Genomic DNA, 16,024 nt, shown 5'->3' with positions numbered 1-16,024 from the left:
GGGAATGGAGCACAAAGAAAGCAGTTCTTGCTCTTACCCCAACCATTCGTTGTAGATGTAACCGACCGTCTTATTAAATAAGAAACACAGAACCAATGCAAGAAGAAAGCCAAGAGATCAGAGCTAAGAGCCTTACCCTTCCTGCTGGAGCTAGCCTCTTCAGCCAAGAGACCTCTCTGAAAGAGACCTACTTCCTGTCTGTTTGTCTTTATATAGACTTTCTGTTCTGCCTTCTCATTGGTTGTAAACTCAAACATATGACTGCCTCGTCACTGCCTGTATGTACAGCCCTCCAGGTCTTCTATGGTATTGAGATTAAAGGCGTGTGTCTCCAATGCTGAATGTATCCTTGAACACACAGAGATCTACCTAGTTCTGCCTACCAAGTGCTGGGATTAAAGGCATGCACCACCACCGCCCAGCTTTTGCTATGGCTCTAATAGCTCTGACCCCCAGGCAACTTTATTTATTAACAGTTAGTGTCTTGGAAAACCGATTTTTTTTTTATAAAAGTACCTGTTTCTGCCTTCTCTGATGGTCATTCACTCCAGGGTTCTACCAGCTAAGTCTCACAAGAGAAATTTCTTATTCCATGCTGGTCCAAGTAGAGCAGCCTTCTAAATAGTATCCCTCATTAATAGTAGTGCCTTTAAAATGCTACTTCATTTGTATGTTTCCAGGGCACACCTTTCAGTGTTGGGTACCAATTTGTGAGCTCTTCCCTGGGGAAAACTATTTCTCCCACTCTCAGCATTTCTTAGTTGCCTGTAGTTCTTTGTGTAGGGTTGAGGACTTGAGGATTTTCCCCTGTCCACTTTAACATGTCTGTTGTTGATCTTGCTCAGTTCATGTTTAGGCATCATAAGCAGCCTTACAAGTTTAGTGAGATTTGATAAGTGCTTCTGATATTTCATATTTCTTGGTTTTACTTATATATTTAGGAAAAGGTGTGTGTGTGTGTGTGTGTGTGTGTGTGTGTGTGTGTGTGTGTGTGTGTAGTGTGTGTGTGTGTGTGTGTGTGTGTGTGTAATAAAAATTAGTGAAAAGGAGGCCCTGAATTTGTAAGAAACCATGGGTATATGGAAGGGCTTGGAGAGAGGAAAGGAAAGTGAGAAATGATATAATCTCAAAATATAAAAGACATAATTTTTGCAAAGTAGCTCCTTTACGTTTTATCTTTTTTCAGTATCCCTTGGGTCTAAGGTAGCTAGAGCAAGCCTTACCGTCACTTCATTTTCTTGCTTCCATTATTTCTCAAGGGTAACTTTGCACAGACAAAAAAGGACAGATTTTCCTTGTCCTGTTAAGCTTAGAAAAGGTATTTGTGCAGACAGAGATGTATTTGTGGAGGTTGGGGTCTAAGTGGTAGGCACTACCTAACAACCATCTCTCCAACATTTAACATGAAAAGATACACGATGGTTCATTCACAATTCCTCACTTTAATACCATTGATCAGATTTTGTATTATGTTGTGGGCCATAAAATAGAATTTTATTTTTTTTCAGAGCCTTAGTCTATGAAGAAATATATGACTTGCAGAATAACTTTTAACACCTTTAAAAATATTTGAACTATAAAAAGTATCCAAAAATTCAAGAACAGAAACTAATGGACCAGACATCTTCTACCCTTTTAAGGGAAACACTCCGTTTAAGACAGCATATAGTTTTTCAGACCATGCATGACACACAGAAATACATGCATGTTTAAATTATGCACTGTACTCTTTCACGCATATTTCTATTATCTCACAAGTGATTATCTTGTTTGTTTTTCTTTTCCTCCACAAGCTTTGTCTTCAGGACTTGAATGCATCAGTTATCTCTATTTGCATGTCTTGGTCCATTTGTGCTTCTTAGATACAGTACCCATGGACCAAAAGCAAGCATCTCATGGTGGTTCCTACTCACATCAGAATAAGTCTAGTTGGATACATCAGAATAAATCTGAGATGTGGCCTATTAAAAATATCCTGTAAGAGCAATTATTTTCAATTTCAGTTATTGTATATGTTCTGTTTCTCAACTCTTAGAACACTTGATCTAAAAAGACAAAGCCATAAATACAGAGACTCAAAGAGACTTTTTGTGACTCTAAGGTAAAGACTGATCAGTTTGCCTACTCAGCATCTCTATAGAAGTTGATATTTGGCTACACCCTAGGTTATGACCCAAACACTTGCTTGGGAGTGAAGAGTCATTTACCATAATTCATGGTAGTGGTGGCCAAGAAGATGCATTGTTATTTTCAGTTCCAACTATAGTAGATAGGTTTTCCTGTCCACATTTCCAAAGGACTATCATGCTTTAAACTGCTTGCCCATCCTAAATATGAAATGATACATTGTTCCTATTTTCAGTTAATGATGTCAAACATATGATTGTATATTTATCAGTAATATGAAATTATTTTCTGTGAATTTGCTTATCATTTTTCATTTTTTTCTGGCATTTTCATATCAATTTGTAGTATGTATCCTACTTACATGCAACAGTTCTGATTCTTTATCAGATATATAATGGAGTAATGGACTTTTAAAATTACCTATTATTTATTGCTTATTGTGTGTGTTTGTGCACATGCACATGCTACATGTATGTGGAGGTTAGAGGCTAGTTTGCAAGAGCTGCTTTTCTCCTCCCACCATGTAGGTCCTAGGAATCAACCTCAGGTCTTGTCAGTCCTGGCAGGAGGTTCCTTTTTCCACTAAGCAATCTTATCATTCTGACAATAAGGGAATTTTTGTATATCTAAGTACTACTGACAGCTGCATATAAATCTGTAAATTCATCTACAGCCACAAACATGCCATTTTAAATATCAAATAAAGTGGAATTAGGGTAACTCAGAACTTTCTGCCGAAGAAAGTTATGATTCTATTTAAGTAAAACACTCATTTCTAAATGTCAAATACATACAAAAATATTCTTATACTTGAGGACGTCAATTCTAGTTATCTGTATTTTTCAGTCCCATAAAAAATTTGATTCTCAACACAAAGGGATAAGTGAAAGAACCTAGGTTTAATATATGGACTTTAAAAATAGAGGTTTTTAAAAAAATTATGTTCAGTTCACATGAGATAATTACATATATTTATGGGGCACAGTGTGATGTTCTCATATATATATATATATATATATATATATATATATATATATATATACATTTATATTGACCTAATGAGCATAATTAGAATGCCAATCATTCTGTTTCACTTCACAGTTAAAGCAATACAACTAAATAGCCCCAGAATTCTTTCCATGTGGATTCAGCTCATTGGCTATATGGAAAGCTCAGGTGGTATAGGGCACTAATCTTCATTATTCACATGGGAAAGGAAAACTGCCCAATTCACACCTTGGTTTTGATAGTTCTTGTTGCAAGAATATTTATATATTTATGCCTCCCCCCATCTCTTCTCTTCTTCCAAAAAAAATTTATTTGCTTTTTTTCTAGTACAAGTGCACGTCTCTAGGAATTATGTACCTTGGGTACTCTGACCCTACATAGTAATTTAGCAGAGTTTCTCACATCAGGGATTAAAATGAATGTCAAAGTATCCAAGAAGATGAAAATGAGCATAACAGTGAACCAGGCATGAAAACTCGAAATGGATGCAGACAAATCATGTTTCTATTTTATTGTCCTTGTAAATAAAGTGAGTTGTGCTTTTGGCTTCCATCTGCCATAGGAATGGGTTGCTATGAGATAACAGCTTAGAAAATTGAATTGTGATTTTCAAGAGTAAAAAAATGAGCACCATTTTCTTTTCCAGAATCTGTGGCAATATTACAGATATTTCAGTGAGCTTGCTTTCTGTTGACCTCAGGTGTGTGTGTGTGTGTGTGTGTGTGTGTGTGTGTGTGTACAGATTTGTCTCTATGCAAAGAAGGCATTAGCCTTTTAGGAACTTACACATGTATCTTTTTTTCTTACCAAGATGATATTGAAAAAACAGAACAAATTACATTGAGCCTATTGGTCTCCTCTTGTACAGGTCTTTCTGCTTTAAATGGTCCTTCTATAGCATCTCTCCTCATCATCTTCTTTATTTCTTAATTCTTGCATTTCTATCCAAATATCTGCTATATACTGGTTATGTTTATAATTTCTGGTATTAATTAGATGTTTGTTGATATTTTCTAAGGGCAGTTTAAGACTGATAGTTTTGGATAACTTATAATACCGAATCTAACTGTCATATAGACAAAGAAGCAGACTTAAAAAGGATTAAGAAAATTTGGGCAAATTTTCATGAGTGGGACCTAGTGAAAGTAAAACCCAACTCAGGTTGCCATAAATGTAAAATGTATATTCATTAGCTATCCTGTACCACCTTGGATAGCTGTCATAAGTTTCTTTTTCTTTCTTTTCTTTTTTTCTTTTTCTTCCTTCCTTCCTTCCTTCCTTCCTTCCTTCCTTCTTTCTCTCTCTCTCTTTCTCTACCTCTCTTTTACAAATCATCACCTTGCATGAAGTAACTGTTTGCTTTCTTTTATTGAGGTAAGTGACACAAGATGACTCACTCAGACCTATTCAAAACTGGACCAAAAGGCCTACAATTAACTTTGTCCAAGGACTGGAATGATGAACAGCAAGAGAAGAGCTCTCTGATCTATTGTCATTTCCTTTGTTCACCCAGTGATGCCACGCTTTGCTGAACAAGTTGAGGTTGCCATTGAAGCCCTGAGTGCCAACGTCCCTCAACCATTCGAGGAGAACGAGTTCATCGATGCCTCCCGCCTGGTGTATGATGGTGTTCGGGACATCAGAAAGGCTGTGCTGATGATCAGGGTATGTGAGGATTCTATAGAGTCCCCAAGAAGTACAATATCTTCCTCATTTTTAATTACTCAATGTAATCTGCAAAGATGTTTGATTTCTAGTATATCAGATCATATGGGCTTTTTACATATAAATGGCTGAGTAAGTCCCAATGAGTCCAGCTCAGTACTAAATGCCCTGACATATTATGTTCTGGCTCCTTCTGGCATGCATTTCATTTTTTTCTGTAAGTTTCATATGAATTGGTAGAATTCCTGTTACTTTCCATTTGTGCCCTTTGTAGACACTGTCTTCACACCAGGGTCACCCGAGAATCATGAGTTGTTAAGGAGTAAAGCATTTTCACCTTAGTGGTGTGAATATAGCAGCAACATAATTAGAGTTTATAATGCATAAAGCTAGGTAGTCTTATGTGAAAACTCCTCCCATTGCCTACTTCATTATCTTCCTTTTTCCACATTTTTATGTCAAGTATGAGTGAGTTCACAATTATTGTCTAAATAATAAACCATACTGCAAACCTACAAGGTACACATTATAGTGGGATTTAAACTTATGCTGTATCATTTGTAACTTGTTCAATCCATGCAAAATATGAGTTAATCTATCTCTAAGACCCCTAGCTTACTTCATAGAATTTAGCTGCTGTATAATATTCCATTGTTGGTTTTAGTCTAGTTTGTAACTTCTTACCTTACTAAACATTTAATACAGCATTATTCAAACAATTTCATTAGTAATGGAGTTCTTCCTTCAAATAACTACACACAGAGAAGCATAATTGAGACCAAATATGTATCAATGAAAATTAATTTGAGAGATGAGCTTCTGCAGTATCATCCCAAGGGAATAATTAATAATATAATCATGAGAACCAATTATTTGTATTATTTAAAAAGTTGAATACATATACTAAAGAATAAAACATAGCAAATGAGGGGCTGGACAAATGCCTCAGTGGATAAGAGCGCTTACTACTCACAGAAGACATGGCTTCAGTTCCCAATACCCCTAATGAGTGATTCACAAATTCCTGTATTAACAGTTTCAAGTGATGAGATTCCTTCTTCTGGAATCTTAAGGCACTAACTAACACACAAGTGGTATACGTGCAGTTGAACAGGCACATGCCCATACTCACAAATAAAGACAATAGTTTTTAGAAGTAGTAAATAAAATTAATTATAATATTTTCCCTAGCAAGATGCAGCCACAATGTTACTATTTTAACATGCTGCACCCGTCTCATTTAAAGCACCCTTGCTTTAAGGAGCTAGTGGCTGAGGTAGTCATAGACTCCTTAATTACGAACTTTAGAGCTGTGTCTGTAACTGACTGATGAAATCAACTTTAAAAGACTATAACATTTAATAAAACTTCATCAGGTTATATTATACTTAAACACATAGAGTTCGAGTTTGGACTTAGGGGACTTCAATTTCTTGTGCTTTTAATTTACCCATTTTATTACTGTGACACTCTGACCACCCTTCCAGACTAGGCTAACCATTCTTTCCCCATATTTACTTTGAACAATAACGACTCCCTTCTCTGAACACCTGTAACAGATTCTGCTTGAATATAGTACTTATCACACTATTTCCTTTTATGACTATTACCTTCTTTAGACTATACATTTTTGGAAAAGATGGCTGTCTTCCTCCCTGCCCTTCATTGGGTTTTATTGTTTGGCATACACTGAAAGAGAGGAGGGACAGAAGGGAGGAGTAAGAGAGGGAGGAGGGAGGGAAAGAGAGGTAAGTGAGAATGTCCCTGCCCAAACTCTGAAGATTGAAAGACGACAGAGATTAAAAAAAAAAAAAAGATAAGAGAATTAGAGTAGAGAGGTAAAGGATAATGAGTTCTTACAGACATTTTCTCATTCTGTGCTAACTTGTGAAATAAGGTAACAGAGCATGAGAGTTAGGCTTGCCAAGTGTTCTGCACTAAACCCTACTATAATCCTCAAGACACATTCCCTCTTTTGCCATTTTTCTGCTTTGTTAGCCTTCACATTTTTGTGACAACCATTTATCTGAGAGGCTGAGAAGGTTTATAGCCATCATTCATTTTTTTTTCACTCATGAAAAAATCCACAATTTTTAGATAAAATGTCTTATTGACATCACAGGGAGTGTCATCTCTCCCATCTCAACATTTTGAAAAAATACTTAAAATGTAGAATAGAGAAATGTACAGTGGATATAAATTTTTATTTTTGAAGACCTTATCCATTCAGTAGTTGGCTTCCTTTGTATTTAAGAAATTTCATGGCTTCGTTTTTAATATAATTATTAAATCTAATGAACTTAGAAAATTCTATTGTAGGAGGTTAGGAAAGAGTGATGATGTGGGGGGATGCTTTTCCTGACAGCTGACATGGCTGTGAACCCCCTCCCAAACTGCTGACAATGATGTGGGGGGCACTTTAGCTGACAGCTGATATGACTGTGTAACACCCTCCCAAACTGCTGATGATACTTTACAAAAGAAACAAATCTCCTTAAAGTCATTTAAAAGAACAATAACTATAGAAAGGACCATGATGAGTTAAATTCTCCATCACCTCAGCTCTCACCAATCAATACATATTTAATGGTGATATAGTTGTCTGTGAGTTCCAGGACAGCTCCAGGAAGCCCTCAGATGTAGACAAAGTTTGTGTTTCCTGGATTCCCATCTTACTTTACATGACCACTCACCTGTCTACCTGTTGTGGAACAGGTCTTTCCCCTTACTTCATGAGCCTATTGTTCATTTGCTTCTTAATGAAATCTATCCTCTGTGATAGGCAGATATGTATTAAATTTTCTCATTATATTCATAAGGTATTTGAAGAATAAATATGCAAACCAGGGTGACCATCACACATCAATCTCCTCATCTGCAGCAGTAATGTTTAAGCATTGTCTCTGAATAATGAGTTTATTAGCACTGAGTCAGTGCATTGGGGTAAAATGTAGGTTTAAGGTTAGATTCTTGTGAGTCTGTGGTCATGTTTTCCTTACATGATCAATATATACTCCCTTTCCATGTGTGTTTTTGTCTAAAGACACCTTTATTCACATGTATCACTGACATATTAGACTTAAACTCATAGACACCAGCACAGACTCATACTGGAATGCAGCTTATCTGATGTGGTGTTTTCTCTGACTACAAGATTTAGGAACATTTGATTCATCACTACCTTTGCCAGCGTTTGACAAGCTTTCAGCACTGCTTTTGATTGCCATTTTAAATGGAGGAATCATTAGCCAAAACCACATACAATGTGGCACTAAATAGACCATGGGAAGGACAATGGTTCAAAGTATGAGTGTTCAAAAAAGAGACAGAGCCCCATCATGTTTGAATTTAGTTGGAGATAAGTACTTTAGTGTCTGGGAATAATTACAGATTACTTATTTTGGAGAGAGTATTACAAATAAGATATGGTGAGGAGATAAATTCACAAATGAAGAATCTGCAGGTAATGAGGATCAAACACACACTTAAAATACTTTTTATTTATTCTTGGAAATTAAGATGAATAAAAGCATAAAGATTTACTATTGGCAATTAAGTATAATGGCTAGATAGTATCTTGGCATCGAGATATCTACATTATATTAAAGAGTGGTTGTCTTCTATAATATCTCTACACAAAATATTTATAATTAACATCCTCCCATTGATTATTTATGTACGGTGATTTCAAAGGCAGAGCAATGAAATAGTAAGGCCCAGGACAGTGGTTTGATCAAGGTCTATAGTTTGCTATAGCTCTTCTGTACTGTATACCGAGGTGTTTTGGAACATTGTTAGATATTTTAAATTTTTGAGGGCAACATGGAAGTTAATCTTGTATTAAGAAATATTATCTGGAGTACTTCACTGTTTAACCATTAGGTTGGCACATGTGTGTTGATATCATGGTGTGTTTGTGAAGCTGAGATATAGTTAGCTTATGTGATATAGTTATCCATATGATAAAATGCTATCTTGAGAGTCAGTGTGGTTCATATTGACACTGATATTTAAATAAGTTTTATAATGTTAGTTAGATCACGCAAATGGATTAGTTGGGCTAAATGGCATAATCAGCATAACTGTTAGACATTTTTTTTATTTCATTATTAAGACTAGAGGCATTATGAAAACATTGAGACCATGGGGATGCTATGAAGCAGTAAAGTATGGAATTTGCAGTTTAACTGTAATTTGGGGTCATCAGCTAATTATCTTCTCTCTAAGTGGAGAAAACACTATTATTGCTAAAGTCAAAGACTTTGTAGACCTGGTACTTAGCAGGTCCACTAAAATTTTCTTTTTATCATCCTCTTCATTTGAGGTTTCTTCCAGGTGGTTAATAATATGGAATTTGCTAGAGAAGTCAATAATATTAAAATTTCAGCAGTTAGAGTCAAAATAGTTCCCCTAACTAGCAAACAAAAGATGGAAAACTGCTTAAGTGCCTTGTTTAACTTTGTGACAGCCCATCACAGTCCTAGGATTGTTTCCCTAACACCATCAATGAGAAAGAATTTATTATGCTCTTTTTAATGGGTTATGGGATGTCCCATACTGTCAGATCTACCCCAAATACAAAGGTAAACAAAGACAAGATTTTCTTTCTTGTGTTTACAGAGAATCAACAAATACATTGAATGCCAAATATAGTAAGTACTATGGCAGAAACAGAGGCAGGGTAAGGGAGAAAGAGCTCAAGGTGAGCACAGGTTTTATGGAGAGAAGTTCAATATTTGAACAGAGCCTGCTTTTTGCAGAGGGATAACTTTGTAATTGGTCCAGTTAGGAAACTGTGGACACCTAAGAACCACACAGATGAGATAAGAGCCATTGGAGAGTTCTGAAGAGGGACTTGACATGATCTGTCTCATATCTGAATGAGACCTTTCTGGCAATGCTGGTGGGAATGGAGTATGGAACACAAGAGTCTCAGTGTTCTGTGGAAAGATCACTTAGGAGGTTTTCCTGGTAACCCATGGCTAATTAGTCCCAACTAGGGAGAATTATTTTTTTTATATTGGCTTTAGATCTCTAATTTTAGTTGTTTTAAATTTGTTGTTGTTTTCTGCAAACAACTTTAATGTTATAGATCTCTATTGGGACTCTATTTGGAAGTGATTTCTCTATGTTACCCAAAATATCCAGTCAACCTGTATTTTCCCTTTCTTCTTTCAGTGAAATTCTCATATGCATTTGAAACTTTCTAAAAATGGTACTTAATATACTTTCCTCATGTGTCCAAGTGAAACAATTCTAAACTCATCAGCATCTCATTTTGGTTTAGTAGATGTGCATTTAGCTTCTGTTGTAAAAGCCGTGATGAGGGCTAATCACCAGAACTCTGAAGCTGACATCTGGTATGTGTCTGGAGAATGTACAGGACATTCTTTGGTCTCTGTAATAGGCACATGTTACTTATAGGCTTAGAAAACAGATGTGAGGAGATAAAAGCTCAGAAGCATTTTACCAAAAATATGCATGCTCACAGCCCAATAAATAGACAGTAGTAGATGCAGGAAACTGATACTATGCCCAAGGTGGTGTTTTGGTTCTAGTGAAGAGTCCTCCCTCAAAGTAATAGGTTGTGTAATTGAGGCTTGATCCTCCAAGTCTCTAGCTTCCATTCAGTGAAATACACATTCTAAAGTCTTGATCTTAAAATTTCATCTAATAATATACCTCGTGTTCCTTTAGGATTACTTACAGATCATTTATAGTTTGCCATGTCTTCTTTAGTTTGTAAGGTCCTTGCACAGCAGAAAAACAACAGTCAGCAGACGGTGCATGCACAGAACTACTTACAGCAGCAGCCTGTATGTGTTTGATCTTGTTTAGGAGATGTGAAAACATTTCACACTCATCCATTTGCCTGTGCTGTTTGTAATCATAAGACTGTGGGTTCTTTAACTTGTTTCTCCATTCTACCAGTTGCTAACGGGAACACTTCAGAAATTTTGCTTGAAGGCTACTCTAGTTTCATTTATGTTTCTGTGATAAACTCTCCTGACACGAGGCAACTTAGGGGAGAAAGGGTTAAGTGACTTAAATTCGATGTTACAGTCCATTAGTAAAGGGAAGTCAATGCAGAAACCTAAATAGCTAGTCACATCTGAAGTCATTAGCAGAGAGACATAAATGCGTATAGGTTAGCTTACTTTCTTGTTCTGTGCTGACTTTCTCCTGGCTTACAATGTTCAGAACCTCTTCCTTGGAGAATGGTGCCACCTACCATGAGATGGGTCTTCCTATATCGATTAATGAAGACAATCTCTGAACTAATTTAGATTCATTCACATTAAGACTATTCTCACGTGATTCTAGGTTATGTCAAATTGACAGCTAAAGTTAACCATCACAAAGACTCAGGGACACTTCATCCATCTATAAAATAGGGACTGAATTTATTACATTGAGTTTTGTGAATTAAATCTTGAGTTGACTGCTTGTCCCATAGTGTGTGGTAAATGATGATAGCTGCTATTATTGCTATTAGGTGTTATGTTTTATTAAACATACTAATTATCACTAATTATCACCAAATTAATGTATTTGTTCATTTTTATAGTTTGTTTAGGAGTCCTATGAGGGCAACAGGAAAAAAATGGAAATAATAATATTTATTTTATGATATGATGAAGGAGACATCAAAGCAACAAAACTGAGTTACATTCCAAAGACATGTAGCTTCTGAGTGGAAGACCAAATTAGGACCCCTGGACTCACATCAAACCTTTTTATTTTTTTGGTGTGCATATGTGTGTGGTATATGTATGTGGATTTGTATCTGGTACACATGCCTGTGGACCATAGGTCACCAGCAGCTGTCTTCCTCTATTGCTCTTTATTTATTTTTTGAGACAAAGTCTTTCACTGAACCCAAAGCTTGCTGTTTTGGTAGACTGGCTGGGCAGCAAGCCCTAGGGATCCTTCTACCTCTACATCCCCTGTGTTTGGGATATAGATTTATACACCTAAAACCAGTTTTTTTTTAAATTTTTTATTTTTATTTTGCAATACAATTCAGTTCTACATATCAGCCACGGATTCCCTTGTTCTCCCCCCTCCGGCCCCCCTCACTTTCCCCTCAGCCTACCCCCCATTCCCACCTCCTCCAGGGCAAAGCCTCCCCCTCGGACTGAGATCAACCTGGTAGACTCAGTCCAGGTAGGTCCAGTACCCTCCTCCCAGACCGAGCCAAATGATCCTGCATAGGCCCCAGGTTTCAAACAGCCAACTCATGCAATGAGCACAGGACCCGGTCCCACTGCCTGGATGCCTCCCAAACAGATCAAGTCAATCAACTGTCTCACCCATTCAGAGGGCCTGATCCAGTTGGTCACCCCTCAGCCATTGGTTCATAGTTCATGTGTTTCCATTCGTTTGGCTATTTGTCCCTGTGCTTTATCCAACCTTGGTCTCAACAATTCTCGCTCATATAAACCCTCCTCATTCTCGCTAATTGAACTCCCAGAGATCCACCTGGGGCCTAGCCATGGATCTCTGCATCCAGATCCCTCAGTAGTTGGATGGGGTTTGCTGGCAATGTTCGTTATACAGCCTGAACTGACCTACTCTGGTGATGGGATGGCCAAACACCCTAATTGTCGTGCTAAAACCAGGTTTTTAAAAGTAATAATTTTAGTTATTCCTTAAAAATTTTCTACACACATAAGGAGTTTTTGATCAGATATAACATGACTACCTCCCTCTAATTCCTACCCTCCAAGTCCCTCCAACATACCTTCTTCCAAACAATGTTCTATTATTATTATTATTATTATTATTATTATTATTACTATTATCTCTTGATTCCAATTAGAGTGAACCTTATAGGCACGTGTGGCCATCTACTGGGGTATGGGCAACTTACCATTTGTCACATTCCCAATGAAAAATGAGTGACTCCCTGCCCCCAGCAGCTGTTAACTGCCAGTAGCCCCTCCACTTTCTGTGAGCCTTGGGAATCCCTTCCCATTTAACAGTCGATCGTGTGTAGATCTTGTGTAGACGCCCACCGCTGCTGTGAGTTCCTGTATGCCACAGCCCTGCCATGTCCAGAAGATATCCTTTTACAACACTTTCCCCATTCTTCAGCTCTTACATTCTTCCTACCCCTTCTTCTCTGATGTTCCTGAGCCTTGGATGGGGAAAAAGTGGATACATATCTCATCTGAGGCTGAATATTCACAGTCATTTATTCTCAGGATTTTGACCAGTTACTAGTCTGTGGATTAACACTTATCACTGCAAAAATAAGCTTCTCTGGCTGAGATTGAAGGCAACATAAGGCTGTGGATATAAACATAAATATTGAAAATGTATTTTGATGACTTGACCATATAGTGAAAGAACAGTAGGTCCTCCTCTAAGGCTTTTAATATTCCCAGTCATGATCTTCGGGCCAGATTTTCAGCACTAGGTATGAATTCCCTCTTATGAAGCCAGCCTCAAAAGCCATGGATATGGGGATGTCAGAGTTTCAAACTCACTCCTGTTTGATTAGTAAGCACTTTTCAACCAAACCTCCTCCCTATGGCCACTCACTCAGGCTATTATTGCTTCAATCTGTCTATCTGTCTGTCTGTCTGTTTCTCACTCCCTCTTTCTCATTTTGGCTCCTAGCTATAGTCATTAACAAAAATCTCAGAGTCATTGGCACTAGCCTTATTCTGCTAGGTGAGGCTTACCATCGACTCTCTGGTTGTATAAATGCACAGGTCACTGCACTGTTTGGACACAGTCCCACAGGCCCTGGCATATGCTGCTTTTTTCTCTTGAGTGAGGTGTTTCATTTTATTTTTTCTCTCCTTTTTAAGAAGTTGTGATGAAAGTGATTGCAATCTTGTCATCTCATCTGTCAGGAGAATTTACCAACTTGCTGCAGTTGTTTCACAGTACATTCCAGAAGTGAGGATGATCACAGAAAATTGCCTCTGTCCACAGTAAACACATAAGCAGTTACTTAAACCCAGTTCTCTCTCACCCCCACTTTAATTGACAGAATGCATACTGAGAACTTATTTTCCCCATTCTTTTAACATTACTACAGAACAAATTTGAGCTTCTGTAGATGACTGAGTGAATGTTAATGAGGTTGATGTGCCAAAGAGAAGGAAAACCAAGTTTTTTTTTATGCCCAAACATGGAAAATCACTAGGCATAATGCAATAGTGGCATGAACAACCCCATTTTATGCCTGTCTGACCAATCTCAAGGCTACATCAGTAACTACACCTGATAAATTAGACTAAAGATGCCAATGTAATCAGCAAAGTGAAAATGGGGCAATGAGCACCAGTATCATCAGTACTGCTGCTACACTTGTATCTCTATTGAAAGACAGGCCTCTGAGAATTTCTATTGAAAGACAGATTAATTTCTCTTATGTACCAGGAGACAGTTTGCAGAGGAAAGCTGAGCTGAAGCCTTGCTCTCATCATGTGCACAATGCGCATCACCTCGTGAAGAGATCATCTTAGGGTTTATAGTATGTGATGGTCTTAAGGACATAATTCAAATTGCCTATTTAGAAAGCTTCAAGCAAATTTAATACCTCGTATTCTTCAGTCTCCTATCTGCAAAAAGGTTTAAAAAAAGCCAACAAAACAAAAAATAAACACTGTCCCCCTCAAAGGAGTGTGAAGAAATTTTCTTGAGTTTGTGTGGCACTCAAAGAAACTGTGTGGTAAACTGTGTGGTAAACCTTTAATACATGCTGTCTACTTGTAAGGAGAGGAAAGGTTTATTGGTTGGCTTATAGATTCATTCTTATCTATCTCCAACAGTTTCTTTGAGTGCCACACAAACTCAAGAAAATTATCCTTTACTTTACAGCTAATATCTACTTATAAGTGAGTACATACTGTGTTTATCTTTCTGTGTCTGGGTTACATCACTCAGGGTGATTTTTTTTTCTAGTTCCATTCATTTGCCTCAAATTTCATGATGTCATGGTTTTTAACAGACAAGTAATACTCCATTGTGTAAATGTACACCATTTTCTTTATCCATTCATTAGTTGATGGGTTCCCATGGTTTTGAAGATGATACCAACACAGGTAGTCAGACTACATGTAAGATGCTGTAAATATTTCTTTGGGGCTTTTTATACTTTGAAATGAACTGTGTGGGCAAGGGTGAACTAATTTTCTCCTTTTTTTTTCTGTATTATTTAGACTCCAGAAGAGCTAGAAGATGATTCTGACTTTGAGCAAGAAGATTACGATGTGCGTAGTCGGACAAGTGTTCAGACTGAGGATGACCAGCTCATTGCTGGGCAGAGTGCACGGGTGCGTGGACATTCACCAATTTGGATAACTGCACAGGAGGAAACTCACACAAATGGCTGGGGGAAATCTCTGAATTATAGGTGCTGGGAGCCCAGATATCTTTGGTTCAGAAGTTTGAACTATTTCTTGGGTGGTCTGCAGCAATGCACATTCTTCGTAATGATAAAAATGACCACTGCTCCCAATTCCTCTTAACCCTTCCCTCCTCTATCCATTAGGCATAGCAGCTGCATCTAAGCACTACACATTCTAACATGTGTAGTGGACTATATTTGGCTCGAGGGTAATAATTTGATAGGTAGGGGCCATCTATTGCTTAAATTTTGCATTGCATCTGCCATTGTGCTGAGTGAAATCTCCAAGTTCAGAAACAGCACAAGAAGCAACAACAAACGGAGAATTAGAGTTCTGCTTTATTACTGGCTTGATAATTGCTCCTCAGTTTTGAGTAGATTTGATAGCAAAGATCACTTTGACTCAAGGGTATTGGATAGAGAGAAATCTTTGTTTTTCCCTAATGCCTACCTTTTCCTAGGGCCAAGTGTTTTGCTAAGTGATAGGGGGAAGTTACACAAACATTCATAAGTTTTGAGTTTAAGGAATGAGTCAAGCAACAAAATGTAACAGTTTTGTCAAACAGATGAATGCTTGGTGGCCTCATTCATAGCACACGTATCACAATGACTGTCCCATAGCTGGGCCAACAAGATCAGCTGTACTTCTTGCAGCATAGTTGTGAATGCTATATGCAGGTAGTAGGCAATAATATTCCCTTTCAAAGGTTTTCCTAGAGTAAAACCATTCAAACTTTAGTATAACTGAAAATTTTATATTCTAATCATCTCTTCATTTTTGCTTAAGAAAACATAATAAGCATAGAAAGTACTCAAATAGGAATATGGTCAGTGAACATATGAGAAATGTAAAGGATC

General features: G+C 37.4%; 1 protein-coding gene across 2 annotated transcripts in view; it reads left to right on the top strand.

Annotated features, from left to right (window-relative positions):
- Ctnna2 (catenin alpha 2) overlaps positions 1 to 16,024 on the top strand; it is a 1,158,645-nt gene that overhangs the window by 1,082,117 nt on the left and 60,504 nt on the right. For both annotated transcript variants that reach the window (XM_052721879.1, XM_052721880.1), the window contains exons 13-14: positions 4,649 to 4,800; positions 14,979 to 15,092. In XM_052721879.1, the coding sequence (XP_052577839.1) occupies positions 4,649 to 4,800; positions 14,979 to 15,092 (266 nt within the window). The remainder of the gene's footprint in view (positions 1 to 4,648; positions 4,801 to 14,978; positions 15,093 to 16,024) is intronic.

This window comes from Peromyscus californicus, unplaced genomic scaffold (genome assembly GCF_007827085.1).
Source record: "Peromyscus californicus insignis strain IS unplaced genomic scaffold, ASM782708v3 Scaffold_6__1_contigs__length_162567912, whole genome shotgun sequence".
NCBI classification, from domain to species: Eukaryota; Metazoa; Chordata; class Mammalia; order Rodentia; family Cricetidae; genus Peromyscus; species Peromyscus californicus.
The sequence above is the reverse complement of the archived record's forward strand: the minus strand, read 5'-3'. Positions and strand labels throughout refer to the sequence as shown.